The sequence below is a fragment of the Herpailurus yagouaroundi genome, unplaced genomic scaffold, assembly GCF_014898765.1.
Source record: "Herpailurus yagouaroundi ecotype Mexico unplaced genomic scaffold, PumYag 203, whole genome shotgun sequence".
In the NCBI taxonomy this organism is placed as follows: domain Eukaryota; kingdom Metazoa; phylum Chordata; class Mammalia; order Carnivora; family Felidae; genus Herpailurus; species Herpailurus yagouaroundi.
In genome coordinates this window covers 34,194,181-34,207,220 of record NW_024412434.1, presented here as the reverse complement: position 1 = coordinate 34,207,220, position 13,040 = coordinate 34,194,181, and the positions used below count along the sequence as shown (strand labels likewise).

Here is a 13,040-nt window from a genome sequence, read left to right as displayed (position 1 = left end):
TTACGCAAGAAGACGTTTAAGATTTTCTGTTATTTCTCCCCAGAAAGGAAGGCAGCCCCTTGGTAATCTGTCATGTGTTTAAGAGCGTCTTTAATGGGCATCTCACACATTTGAATCAGCTTCAGCCGTGTGATTATTCTGTTTTGAAAACGGTTGCAACAACTTTGGCCATGTAATGCAGAGGCTCTCCTGTTTGTAGATATTGACAGAATGATCCCTGTATGGTACCAGTGATGTGAACAGTCCCCAGAACTTTCTGGGCTTTTTCTGAGCTGCATACTGTTGGAGAGAGGCCTTTCCTGAGGAGTCCTGAGGTCTGCAAGTAGAGAATACGTACAGTTCTTTATGCCTGAGAAAGGATTGGATCTGAAGTAACCTGCAGATATTTAAAGCATGATTTTTGTTTTTCTGACCTTGTTGTTAGAGCTGTCTGCTTAGTTACGTTACAAACAGAATAGCATTTACCTTAGAAGCTCTTCCTTTAATTTCTGTCAAAGTGGCTTTTTCTCAAGCCCACTGTCTTGTTTTGCTGACAGACTTAGTTGAGACAGCACTGAGGATGTCACACAGGCAGCTCACAACTCCACGCAATCCCCGCAGGTCTTACGATGCAGCCCTCAAACAGAGGCTACAATGCTCCATTCCTCTCTTTTGTGAAATACTAAGAGGGAAATGTCTGAAAGCCCACAAGCTTACCAAGTGTGGAAGCATCTTATGACAAACGTTTTGTCTTCAGGAATTGTGGGGAGAGGCCATGTCTGTTCAGGGCCCTCTCTTGTTGGTGTGGGCTCCCTCAGAGGGCCCCACCCACGGACGGGCCTGTGGGTCTGGGGAACAGGTGCCTGCAAGCCCCTGGGACTGCCTGGGGGCAGCGGCTCACATACGCCCAGAGCGCTCGTGTTACAGTCTGTGCCCTGCTTTTTCAGGAGAACCCATGTTTATCACCAGAAGAGATACTTGATTTATTTTCTAAGGCTCTAAAGAACCGAAAGGGGTTAGGTTGTGACTAACAGTGAAGTACTTCATATAGCTTGATGTCGAGATCACCACCAGGAAAAACCATGTTCCTGTGCAAATGTGGGCTACCCAGCAGCCCTGGAGAGAGGGCGGCCATGCCGTGGTCGCTGCAGTGACAGACTCTGTCCCCAGAATCCCCTCTGCACAGCCGCCCCAGGCCGAGCTGGTGGTATGCGCACGCAGACCTAGAGAGCAGAATATCCCCAGCCTGCTTCATGGAGGGAAGGTCTGGAACAATACTTAGCATTGACATTATGTTTCATTACATGAAGTGTTGTGTATTTCCCTTAACTACCTGTCATCTATTAAAAGGACCATAACCCCTCAGATAGTATTACGGGACCTGATGTAGGTTGCTATTTCATTGGAGTTTACACAAATTTATGATTTCATGATCAGACTGATATTTTTAGCAGCGCATCCACATATTTTGGAGTTCACATGATCGAGTATGTAGCTAGAAGCTTTCGGTTTTGTTCTCTCTTTTAAGAGAATATAGCTTTGCCGAGAGGTGAGGAAAAAAGCAGCCTTCTTGGCCTCTTACCCTTTGTGTTTCCCATATTTGACAGTCCGCCAGGCTGTTCGTTTAGCGTAGAAAGTAGCGCATGGAAGGATGTCCGAAAGCATGAAGAGCTGACCGTAACTTCCCGTCTCCAGAGAGCTCCCTGCACACTCGTCCCGTGTGGGGTGCAGGTGCCGCACCGCACCCTCCTCAGCAGCGCCGGCTGACGGGAGGGTGGTTCTCACGTGCTGGCGTGGGTCTTGTCAAAAGTGACGGCCACCAGCTCCTCCCCCACAAAGACTCTCAGCCTGGAGCCCAGGAAGTGTCCTTGTACAGCAGCAGCGGTCGCCACCACACGTCACCACTCCTGCGGGATCCGCGAATGAGCGGACAAACCGGTGTAGAGCCCGGGGCCCTTCCCCTGGGACGTCCCCTGGGGCGTCCCCAGTCCCGTGCTCAGCGGCGAGGCCCCACTCTGGGCACGGACAGGGTCGATGCTCTGTAACTGGCATGACTTAGAAGCTGTGTGCACAGCATGTGCCAGATGAGCACAAGAGAAGCAGTGACTGCCCGCGCCAGAGTCCAGGTGACCAGTGGAGAGGGGGCCACCTGAGACCTGAAGTGCGGGAAACCACATCTCCAGAGAAGAAAGGGCCCGTTTTCTGTCGAGACGGGTTAGGGTCTTGTGTGTGCATAATCCATTCCCTGGAGCCCCAGCGAGGCGCTGGTAGTTTGTAGTTAGCTGAGAAACGTTGGCTGCTTCGTCCGGTCCGTTAGCACATCAGGATGACCTCTGGCACACACCGTTCTTCAGGCCTAATGATGTCACTGGGTAGAGGGCCGTCACCTGGTGTCCGAAGGGGGGTGCGCGGTTGGGAAACACCGGCCCGGGCCTAGTGGGCGAGGCGGCATGGCCGCCTCCTTGGGGCTGGGGGCCTGCCCCGAGGCCTCAGTCTCGACAGAGGAAGTGTGTCCTAGCTGACTTTATTTTCTGAGGCGTAAATTGAAGAACCTAATTAGTTTTCAGGTCAGACTCCTAGAAACTGAAGTTACTACTGAACAGACCCCGACACATTAAAAGATAAGTAGGTATGCCTGCCTGCACTGCACTCACTCATAGGGGACGCGGATTTTTAATAACCTTTTAGACAAAGAGTAACGTTGTGCTGAAATTCACCATTCGATATTACTAATAATGCTCCCTAAAGGGTTTCAGCTGACTTTTTTCTTTTGTAAAATAAGTGATTCTGCGTTATGTCATGATCAGTATTATGTCATTTGTTTTATCTGAAAATAGTGGAAGTCTTAAGTTTTAAAATACTGAGGAAAAAGTGCATAGTTGTCTAAGGTATTATGTCCAGTACGACATAATATTTTCCATTTCTTTCTCACATAAAGCACTGTTTTTATCGTGCGCATTTCAAAGGTTTCTCTGTATCAGATGTGCTGGAAATAGTGCGTGTTGTGTACAGTCCTTGCACACCGTACAAAATCACGTTTTACATCTGGCCTTTTCTGTTGTTAACAGAGCATCAAGAAGAAACACACAAACAAACAGGAGATGAGCACGTACTTGCGGTTCATCGTGTCCCGCATGAAGGAGAGGGTGAGTCCTGCACAGTCTCCGGGCCGCCCTGCCAGGCTCCCTCCCTTCATGCCTTGCAAGTTAGCGTGTGACAAGTCAAGATGCACAGAGCAGGATGGGGGTGGAGAACACCGCCGTCATACTTCTTTTGTGCGTGATGGCTCCACAAGAGGCTCTTATTTTTTGGTCTTGTCTTTGTTTTCACGGGCATTTCTTTAGCTGCATTAGATTAGACGTGCACTTTTCTTTTCCTGCTGATACATCTCTGTTGTTTCATCTTTTATTTTTCAAAATCTTTAATGAAGGTACAGTTGATCTACAATATTATTATTAGTTTTGGGTGTACCGCATAGGGATTTGATGTGTATGTACATAACTCCATGCTCACCAGTAATTATAGCCACCACCTGTCACCATGCAAAGTTACTACAATATTACCAGCTATATTCGCCATGCTGCACTTGTCATGCCTGTGACTGACCTGTTTTAAAAGTGGAAATTTGTACTTCTTCATCCCCTTCACCTGTCCTGCCCATCCCCCTCCTCCTTCCCTCGCTCAACCACCAGTTTCTTGGTTGTATTTAAGAGTCTGTTTCTGTTTTTTCTTTGTTTTGCTTTTCAGATCCCATGTACAAGTGAAGCCATGTGGTATCTGTCTTTGTCTGACTTCACTTACCATGACACTTTCTAGCTCCGTCCATATTACTGCAGTTGTTGCCCAGCAATATTGTGATAATTAGTGTCTGAAGTAAAGTGGCGTTTTCCAAAATAACTGTTCTTTCTATCAAACCCAAAAAATGCCACATTGAACTATATGGCGCATGTACATTTTTCCAGTTAATTCTAAAGTGTTTAGAAATTGTGTCACCTGTCTCTCAATGACCTTTCAGGCTATAGACCTTAATAAGAAGGGGAAGGACAACAAACACCCAATGTATCGGAGGCTGGTGCACTCAGCGGTGGACGTCCCCACCATACAGGAGGTAAAGCCAGGCCCTCTGTCCGGTTTCTGATACACCCGTAGCTCCCACATGACTCACAACTCCCAGCTGAGCATGACTCTGTTGCCATTCCCCCTAGGGTGTGTGCCTGCTCGTCCTCTACTTAGAGCCTAAAAGGTGTAGCCCCTACAGGGGCATTGCTGCTACCGAGATGCCTTGTGCTTGTACTGTGCGTGCAGATCAGGTGTCCCGTTCGAAAAGGCCTGGTGTTAAGCCAGCTGTAGATTCTGGATACTTGCTGATCCCAGGAGAGGCGTGTAGAGCCCGGTCAACTGAATATTTCAGATTCGAGGACTCCTATCTGCACGTGGTTTCCTAGCACTAGCAGGTACTCAGGAGTTTTTCTCAAGGGAACATTGGAGTCTAGGACTAGAGTCCTGGGAAACAGCAGAGTGAACTTGAACAACACAAAGATTATGTAACCAGAAAACAAGGTTCTCAGAGTTCTTAATTTTACCTTCTGTAGCTGAGTATTATAATGGGTTTGTTAACATGTAGTTACAAATTGCGGTCAAATCCAGTAGAACATTTTAACACATTTCCCAGTTAGGGCCGCTGAATTACTAATTCTGTACTTTATGCATCCTTTTGAATTTCAGATCTCGTGGTTGGCCACAGTAGCTTATAGGGAGACCGTAGGAATAATTTTAAGTTATTTTACAAGTTTCTTAGTCCCCTTGGCAGCTGAGAAAGACTGCAGGTGATTACTTCAGTAGGAAATGAGGGTAAATGAAGGGTGTTCCCTCTAAAGAGGCTGGCAGAGTCTGAAATAAAAACAAGTAGTTTTCATTTCACCTCCTGCCCCAGGTTCCTGTCCTCAAGCAAAGCCTCTTGTCCTAAACCCCAAGGTCTCTACGGGACAGTCCTTCCTGCCCCTGCTTCTGCTCCTTCCAAGCTTCCCTTAGTCTGATCCCGGCGGATCCGTAGAGAACACCAGCTGGACTGATGGTGTCTTAGCTTTGTACGTAGCAGGTGCTGTTCATGAACAGAAAGCACTGTAAGGAAAATACAGAGGAAAGCATGATTTTTATCCCATCAGGAGCTTACAGTTCAAACCAAAATACAGGCCGTGATCGTGCAAATCTCAAAAATCACGAAGATGCTTTGGGAAACCTGGGTTCAGTTTCTCCATCTGGGTGTAGATCAGGTCACCGGGGGAGCTCTAGACGTTGCCAGTGCCTGGGAGGACTGAGCCCGGGACGGTCAGAAATTCACAGTGGGACTCAGGATTTGTAACTAAGCCTGTGACCCTTGATGCCGGAAGGGAGGCAGGTTCCTCCAGCAGGGGATATCTTGCAAGCCTTCTTGAAGAAAGCACCACTGAGGTGGGCCTTGGAGGATTTCAGCAGAAAGACAGGATCTTAGTTGTTATTTAGAGGCCTTAGTATTCTAAGTCCTTTCCAAGCTGATTTCCTAAAGTGCTACCAGGATAAGAAAATGCCTCCTTGCTACTTCTAAATAACTCGTTATACCCTTCTTCCAAAAACTTTGCCTGCCTGCAAAAAACCTTCAAATTCCCTCCATAATCCGTCACGTATACGTGTCTAGCACAGCAGAAAGCCTTGCCTTGACCTGGTGTGTAGAGGAACAACTCGGACTTTGTGGGAAAGCGTCGCGTAGGCCAATGGTTGTTGCTTTCAGTCTCTGTAAGACTGTGCTAGAAAAATGGTAGGTGTGTAGTTACCATCTGCACTGACCACAGCCTTCGTTCTTCGCGCAGCCCAGCAGCAGTGAGAGGCCCCGGCTTTTGGCGGAGCTCAGCTGCTGACTTAGTGCAGAGGAGGGTGGGGGCTGCCCGCGGTCCAGTGCTCTGCACGCCGCACTCCAGCCTCAGGTGGGCTTATCGGTGTCCTCACGCGTGTCCCATCCATGCCGTGGGACACGGGAGTGGACATAGCGACGTTCTGGAAGGTTCTGCCGTGCCCCTTGCGCTAATAACCCGTTAGCATAAGGCAGACAAACATTCTAGCTATTAACGCTTTGCTATTTTGTTTCTCGCCCTCTGCAGAAAGTGAACGAAGGGAAATACCGCAGTTATGAAGAGTTCAAAGCTGATGCTCAGCTGCTTCTCCACAACACAGTGATTTTCTACGGAGGTTGAAGGGTTTTTTTCTTTTCTGTGCATGCTTCTCTATACCACTTAACCTTCGTGTTGGGAAATACCTTTTATAAAACATTACATTCAAAAAATTGATACTTTAATGATTTTTAAGTAATAATGTCAGGGTTTCAACTTTGGTAATGTGGTTATAGTTTATAAAATTGACTGGCCAAGAATTCTAGTACTAAATGCTGAAAATATTTTTATTCTTTATAGTTTTATATATAAGCTTAGTTGAGAGGCTTTTTATAAGCACTTTAATTCTGGTCCTTTTCCATTAACATCCCATCATTTGAAGGAAAAGAAAGAGGGCACTCTGTATGTAGAGGATCCGTATTCTGTTGAATGTAACATTACAGCTGTCTATAGAAATGTTGTTTGGCTGCCTGAACTTTATTTACGTTATTTTTAAAAAATGTTTATTTATTTTGAGAGAGCGAGAGAGCAGGGGAGAGGGGCAGAGGGAGAGAGAGTCCCACGCAGGCCCCATGCTGCCAACACAGAGCCCGACGTGGGGCTCGATCTCATGAACCGTGAGATCGTGACCTGAGCAGAAATCAAGAGTCAGATGCTTAACCGACTGAGCCCCCCCAGGTGCCCCTGAACTTCATTTAAAATAGACATTTTCATTTTAAATGGTGTATGTCCACTCTAGTCACACTGAAAGAAAATGCAAATGGTTGTACTACTTTTGATAGTTTTGTGTTTCTGGATTTGTGGTAATAGATACTGTCTGCCTTTCATTACAGCAGACAGCGAGCAGGCTGACATAGCACGGATGCTGTATAAAGACACCTGTCACGAGGTACTGCTTACTCCCCGTAATTAAACTCTTGCTGTTTTCCAGACTAACTTAGTTTGGAATTCTACTCTTACATATGTTTCAGTTTTGCCATTTCCTTTAAATATAGTTTTATTTCCATGTTTGAAATACATGGGAAATAATGCAAATCAAGGAGGGAATTTTCTCAGAGAAATCCTAGGAGTTCGATTTAGTGGTTAAGTAACTTGGACAAATAAAGTGTGTTTCCTTTTCTGTAACTGCTCTCAGGGATGTTGGTTACATAATGCAGGCAAATGTCTTGCACTGGGCAGACACTCAATAAATGTTACCCTCCTTTTCACTGTCAAATTAAAGCATAATTCACATACAGTGTGATACTAGTTTCAGTTATACAGGGTAGTGATCTGACACTTCCATACGTCACTGAACTGCTCCCCCAAGTGTGGTCCCGTCACCTCACAGCGTTATTACAACGTGACCAATTGCACCTCCCGCCCCACCCCCACCCCCCCACCCGCCGACCCCCCGCTCTGTGACTTACTAACTTTGTAATTGGAAGTTTGTACTCGATAATCCCCTTCACCCATCCAACCATGTCCCCTCCCCTCTGGCAACCACCAGTTTGTTCTCTGTTTAGGAGTTGTTTTTATTTTTTTTATTGTTTGGTTTTTTAGATCCCACATATGAGTGAGCTAACATGATTTATTTGTCTTTCTCTGACTTATTTCAATTGGCATAATATTCTTAACTCCATCCACATTGTTGCAAACGACAATATTTCATTCTCTTTTTATGGCTGAATAATATTCTAGTGTGTAAGTGTGTGTACCACTCTTTCCTAATCCATTCCTCTACTGATGGACATTTGGACTGTCTTCATAGTTTGGCTGTTGTTGATAGTGCTGCCTGTAAACATCGGGGTGCATGTGCCCTTGAAATCTGTATTTTTCTATCCTTTGAATAAATACCTAGTGTGCAATTACTGGGTTGCAGCGTAGTTCTACTTTTAAGGTTTTGAGGAACCTCCATACTGTTGTCCAGAGTGACTGTACCAGTTTGCGTTCCCATCAACAGTGCATGAATGTTCCTTTTTCTCCACTTCCTCGCCAACACCTGTTGTTTCTGTGTTGTTACTTTTAACCATTCTGACAGGTGTGAGGTGGTATCTCCTTGTGGTTTTGATTTATATGTTGCAGATGATGACTGATGTTGAACTATCTTTTCATGTGTCTCTTGGCCATCTGGATGTCTTCTCTGGAAAAGTGTCTATTCATGTCTTCTGCCCATTTCTTAACTGGATTTTTTGTTTTCTGGGTGTGAAGTATTATGATTTCTTTATAGATTTTGGATACTAACCCTTTATCTGATATCTCGTTTGCAAATAATCTCTTATTCTGTAAGTTGCCTTTTAGTTTTGTTGATTGTTTCCTTCGCTGTGCTTTTTATCTTGGTGGGGTCTCAGTAGTTCATGTTTGCTTTTGTTCCCCTCGCCTCCAAAGACACGTCTCATAAGTTGCTCCAGTCATTGTCAAAGAGGTTACTGCCTGTGTCTTACTTTAGGATTTTGATGGTTTCCTGTGTCACATTTAGGTCCTTAATGCATTTTGAATTTATTTTTGTGTGTGGTGTAAGAAAGCAGTCCCATTTCGTTCTTCCACGTGTGGCTTTCCAGTTTTCCCATCACCACTTGTTGAAGAGGCTGTTTTTTCTCCATTGGATATTCTTTCCTGCTTTGTCGAAAACTAGTTGTCCATATAGTTGTGGATTCATTTCTGGGCTTTCTATTCTGTTCCATTGATCTGTGGGTCTGTTTTTGTGCCATACTGCCTTGATGATTACCGCTTTGTAATACAGCTTGAAGTCCGGAATTGTGATGCCTCCAGGGTTGCTTTTCTTTTCCAAGGTTCCTTTAGCTATTCAGGGTCTTTTGTGGTTCTGTACAAATTCCAGGATTGTTTTTTCTAGCTGTCAAAATGTCAAATGGTATTTTGATAGGGACTGCTTTAAACATGTAGATTGCTTTGGGTAGTATCAACATTTTAACAGTAGTTTTGTTCTTCTAATCCATGAGCGTGGAATGTCTCCATTTCTGCCATCTTCTGTTTCTTTCATCAGTGTTCGATAATTTTCAGAGTATAGGTGTTTCACCTGTTGGGTTGGCTTTGTTCCTAGGTGTCTTATTGGTGGAATTGTAAATGGGACCAATTCCTCAATTGTTCTCTGCTACTTCGTTATTGGTGTATATAAATGCAACAGGTTTCTATACATTTGTGTTGTATCCTGCAGCTTTACTCAATTTATCAGTTCTAGTAGTTTTTTGGTGGAGTCTTTCAGGTTTTCTACTTAGAATATCACGTTGTCTGCGAATAGTGAAAGTTTGACTTCTTCCTTGCCCATTTGTCTGGCTTTGTATGCCTTTTATTTCTTTTTGTTGCCTGACTGCTGTGGCTGGGACTTCCAGTACTGTGTTGAATAATAGTGTTGAGAGTGGACATCTCTGTCTTGTTCCTGATCTCAGCAGAAAAGCTCTCAGTTTTTCTCCATTGAGGATGATGTTAGCTGTAGTTTGTGGTCTTCATGACCATGTTCCCACTACACCTGCTTTGTTGAGGGTTTTTATATGAATGGATGCTGTACTTTGTCACATGCTTTTTCTGAATCTATTGAAATGATTATTTGATTTTTGTCATTTCTCTATTAGTGTGGTGTATCATATTGATTGATTTATGAATGTAATCACCTTTGCATCCCCAGAATAAATCCCACTGATTGTGGTGAATGATTTTTTTAATTCTTTATTTATTTTTGAGAGAGAGACAGCGAGACAGAGTGTGAGTGGGGGGAGAAACAGAGAGAGAGGGAGACACAGAATCTGAAGCAGGATCCAAGCTCTGAGCTGTCAGCACAGAGCCCGACGTGGGGCTTGAACTCACGAACCACAAGATCATGACCTGCGCTGAAGTTGGACGCTTAACCGACTGAGCCACCCAGGTGCCCCATGAATGATTTTTTAAATGTATTGTTGGATGTGGTGGTGGTGGTTTGTTATTTTTATATCCATGCTCATTAGGGATATTGGCCTATACTTCTCTTCTTTTTATTGTCTTTATCTGGTTTTGATACAGTGCTGGCCTCATAAAGAATAGTATAATCCATTCATATATTGATGAACCCTTGGGCTGCTTCCATATCTTGGTTATTGCAAATAATGCTGCTGTAAACATCGGGGTGCACATATCCCTTTGAATTAGTGTTTTTGTATTCTTTGGGAAAATACCCAGTAGTGCAGTTGCCTAGAATTGTTGACTAGTTCTATTTTTAATTTTTTGAGGAACCTCCACACTGTTCTCCAGAGTGGCTGCACAAGTTTGCATTCCCATCAACAGTGCAAGAGGGTTTCCCTTTCTCTGCATCCTCACGTACACCCTTTGTTTCTTGTGTTAATTTTTGCCATTCTGACAGGTGTGATGTGATATCTCGTTGTGGTTTTGATTTGTATGTCTCTAATGATGAGTGATGTTGAGCGTCTTTTCTTGGGTGTGTTGGCCATCTGGGTGTTTTCTTTGGAAAAACATTTCTTTAGTTCCTCTGCCCATATTTTAATTGGATTTTTTTCTTTTTGGTTTTGAGTTGTGAAATTTTTTTTAAATATACTTTGGATATTAATCCCTTATTGTATATGTCTTTTGCAAATATCTTCTCCCATTCGGTAGGTTGCCTTTTTATTTTGTTGATTGTTCCTTTGCAGTGCAGAAATGTTACCCTCTTTGTTACAATTGTTTTCTTTTAAAATCTTTTTTTTAATGTTTGTTTATTTTGGGAAGAGAGAGAGTGCCAGTCGGGGAGGTGCAGAGAGAGGGAGACAACAGAATCCGAAGCAGACTCCAGGCTCCCAGCTGTCAGCACAGAGCCTGACGCGGGGCTCAAAGTCACAAACCGCGAGATCATGACCTGAGCTGAAGTCGGCGCTTAACCGACGGAGCCACCCAGGCACCCCAGTGTTACCCTCTTTGAATGAAAGATCTGTATAGGCTTCACAGCAAAAAAACCCACAAAAACAAAAAAGTTCCTATTTATACAATAAGTAAAATACATATTAGCATTTTAGAGGTTTTATTTGTGTGTATAGTCTTTTTTACTTGAAACAGTCACCTGAAAATTTATATAAAAAGTCTTGTTTCCTGATAAAATTTGACCTTTGTTTTTTCATTCATTCCACAAATATTTATTGAGTGTCTACTATGTGCTGTGCAGGGTGTTAGGAGAGATAAAGTGGTGATTGAAGTACTGCTTTTTGCTCATGGGGCTATATTCTTCAGAATATACCTTCTGAAGAAAGAGGCTCAAAAAAGAAACGGACAGAATATGTTTCTTCACAAGACGTGAAAGAGTGTTATGAAAGGAAACAAGGACTAAAACAGAATGAGGGAATGTAAGGACTGCTTTTATTGGTAATGGTACTTAAGATGGGTAGACCAGAAGGATCTGTCTGCTGAACTAGCATTTAATGTGCATATGAACCAGAAGGAGGGCGGGAGCCAGGCTGGGAGTGGAGGCCAGACCTCCTGAGGAACTGTCTTCTGCTCCAGGCCCGCCTGGGACCATGGAGACGGTCTGAACAGGAACGTGGCAGGCTCTCCTAGTATTCATTGAGAAATGAAAAATGTCATCTCAAGGAAGAAAATTCAGGACTATCTGTGCACATGAGAGAGAATGCTAATTTACATGGATCTGTTTTATACAGTTTGATGCTCATGTTTTGTGTAGGCTAAAATAGTTGCTTTTCTTTTTTAGCTGGATGAACTACAGCTTTGCAAGAATTGCTTCTATTTGTCAAATGCTCGTCCTGACAATTGGTTCTGCTACCCTTGTGTATGTGAAATTTTGTGATTTTCTGTTTTTTACCTCTTAAGTGTGTGATGTACTATTCTAAGCAAGGCTATTTCCCATTTATTTAAGGATTATAATCCTTCCTAGGTATTTTTCTTTGTATCATAGTATATACATGGGCTTAGTGAGCATAAAACCTGAAACACAGGGGAAACAACTTGGCATCATTACCCATTTCTGACTTTAAAATGAGGAACTTCAGAATAAACCCTTAACAGATAATAGAGTGAACTTCTGCTCTTCCCGTTTTTTTCACAAGAAAGATAAGGCTTCCTGTATGCTTGTGGCTATGTGTGGTCCCCTGGAATGACAGGATTTCAGGAAGGTCCCGACTGGTCTGTGCCTGTGGTCGGGGCTGCGCCCAGCCCTGGGCGTGCCAGGCTGCCTGTGGAGGACGACCCTGTGCTCCTCAGGTGCTCTGGGGTCTCTGTGATTCCCTAAGCCTGGAGCAGGACCTCAGACTTTCACATCTCTCACAGGCTCCCAGGTGCTGGAGTGCACCTTACAATGCAGTGAGGGTGTTGTGTTTGCCACTGTTACTCACGGGGTCTCGCCTTGGAGACTGGCTCGTCCCTAAGTGCTGCAGGCTGTGTTTTCTGAGAGATGAGGGTCCATATCTCTGCTCTTATGCAGACTGTAAGTTTTTGGTGCTTTACTTGAAGGCAGAATCAATCCGAGAAAAAAAAAGCTCTATGGGTTTAGGAGTTAAAAAAAAGAAGTGTTTTCAAAATACTGCACTATACTTCCTAAGTTGAGTATTAATGACATGTGTGCATTTAATACTTTGAAAATAACATGGTTACATAAAACATTTTATTTCCAGATACCTAATCATGAACTGGTTTGGGCCAAAATGAAAGGTTTTGGTTTCTGGCCAGCCAAGGTCCTACAGAAGGAGGACAACCAGGTTGACGTTCGCTTCTTCGGTCACCACCACCAGAGGTAAGCGTGATCCTGCGCCCACCAGGGCTGACCTCTGAGTGACCCTTGGGGCATCCATCAGATGGTCCTTGGTACTGGGAGGGCAGAAACAGTCTGTAGTTCAGTTTGGAGAAACAAATCACATCACCTTGGTGTTTTGTTGTTGTCGTCGTTGTTTTTGCATTTATTATCCATTGCTCTATTTGGTTAATTGTCTTTTCCTTTTTTCTTGAGAGTTC

The 13,040-nt window shown here is 44.0% G+C and overlaps 1 protein-coding gene across 11 annotated transcripts in view; it reads left to right on the top strand.

The window, feature by feature from the left end:
* ZMYND11 (zinc finger MYND-type containing 11) overlaps nt 1-13,040 on the top strand; it is a 136,214-nt gene that overhangs the window by 105,727 nt on the left and 17,447 nt on the right. For 8 of the 11 annotated variants that reach the window (XM_040451587.1, XM_040451585.1, XM_040451590.1 and 5 more), the window contains 6 exons: nt 3,048-3,125; nt 3,995-4,087; nt 6,114-6,201; nt 6,956-7,011; nt 11,785-11,862; nt 12,704-12,822. In XM_040451587.1, the coding sequence (XP_040307521.1) occupies nt 3,048-3,125; nt 3,995-4,087; nt 6,114-6,201; nt 6,956-7,011; nt 11,785-11,862; nt 12,704-12,822 (512 nt within the window). The remainder of the gene's footprint in view (nt 1-3,047; nt 3,126-3,994; nt 4,088-6,113; nt 6,202-6,955; nt 7,012-11,784; nt 11,863-12,703; nt 12,823-13,040) is intronic. The other 3 variants (XM_040451589.1, XM_040451591.1, XM_040451593.1) reach the window with 1 other exon arrangement.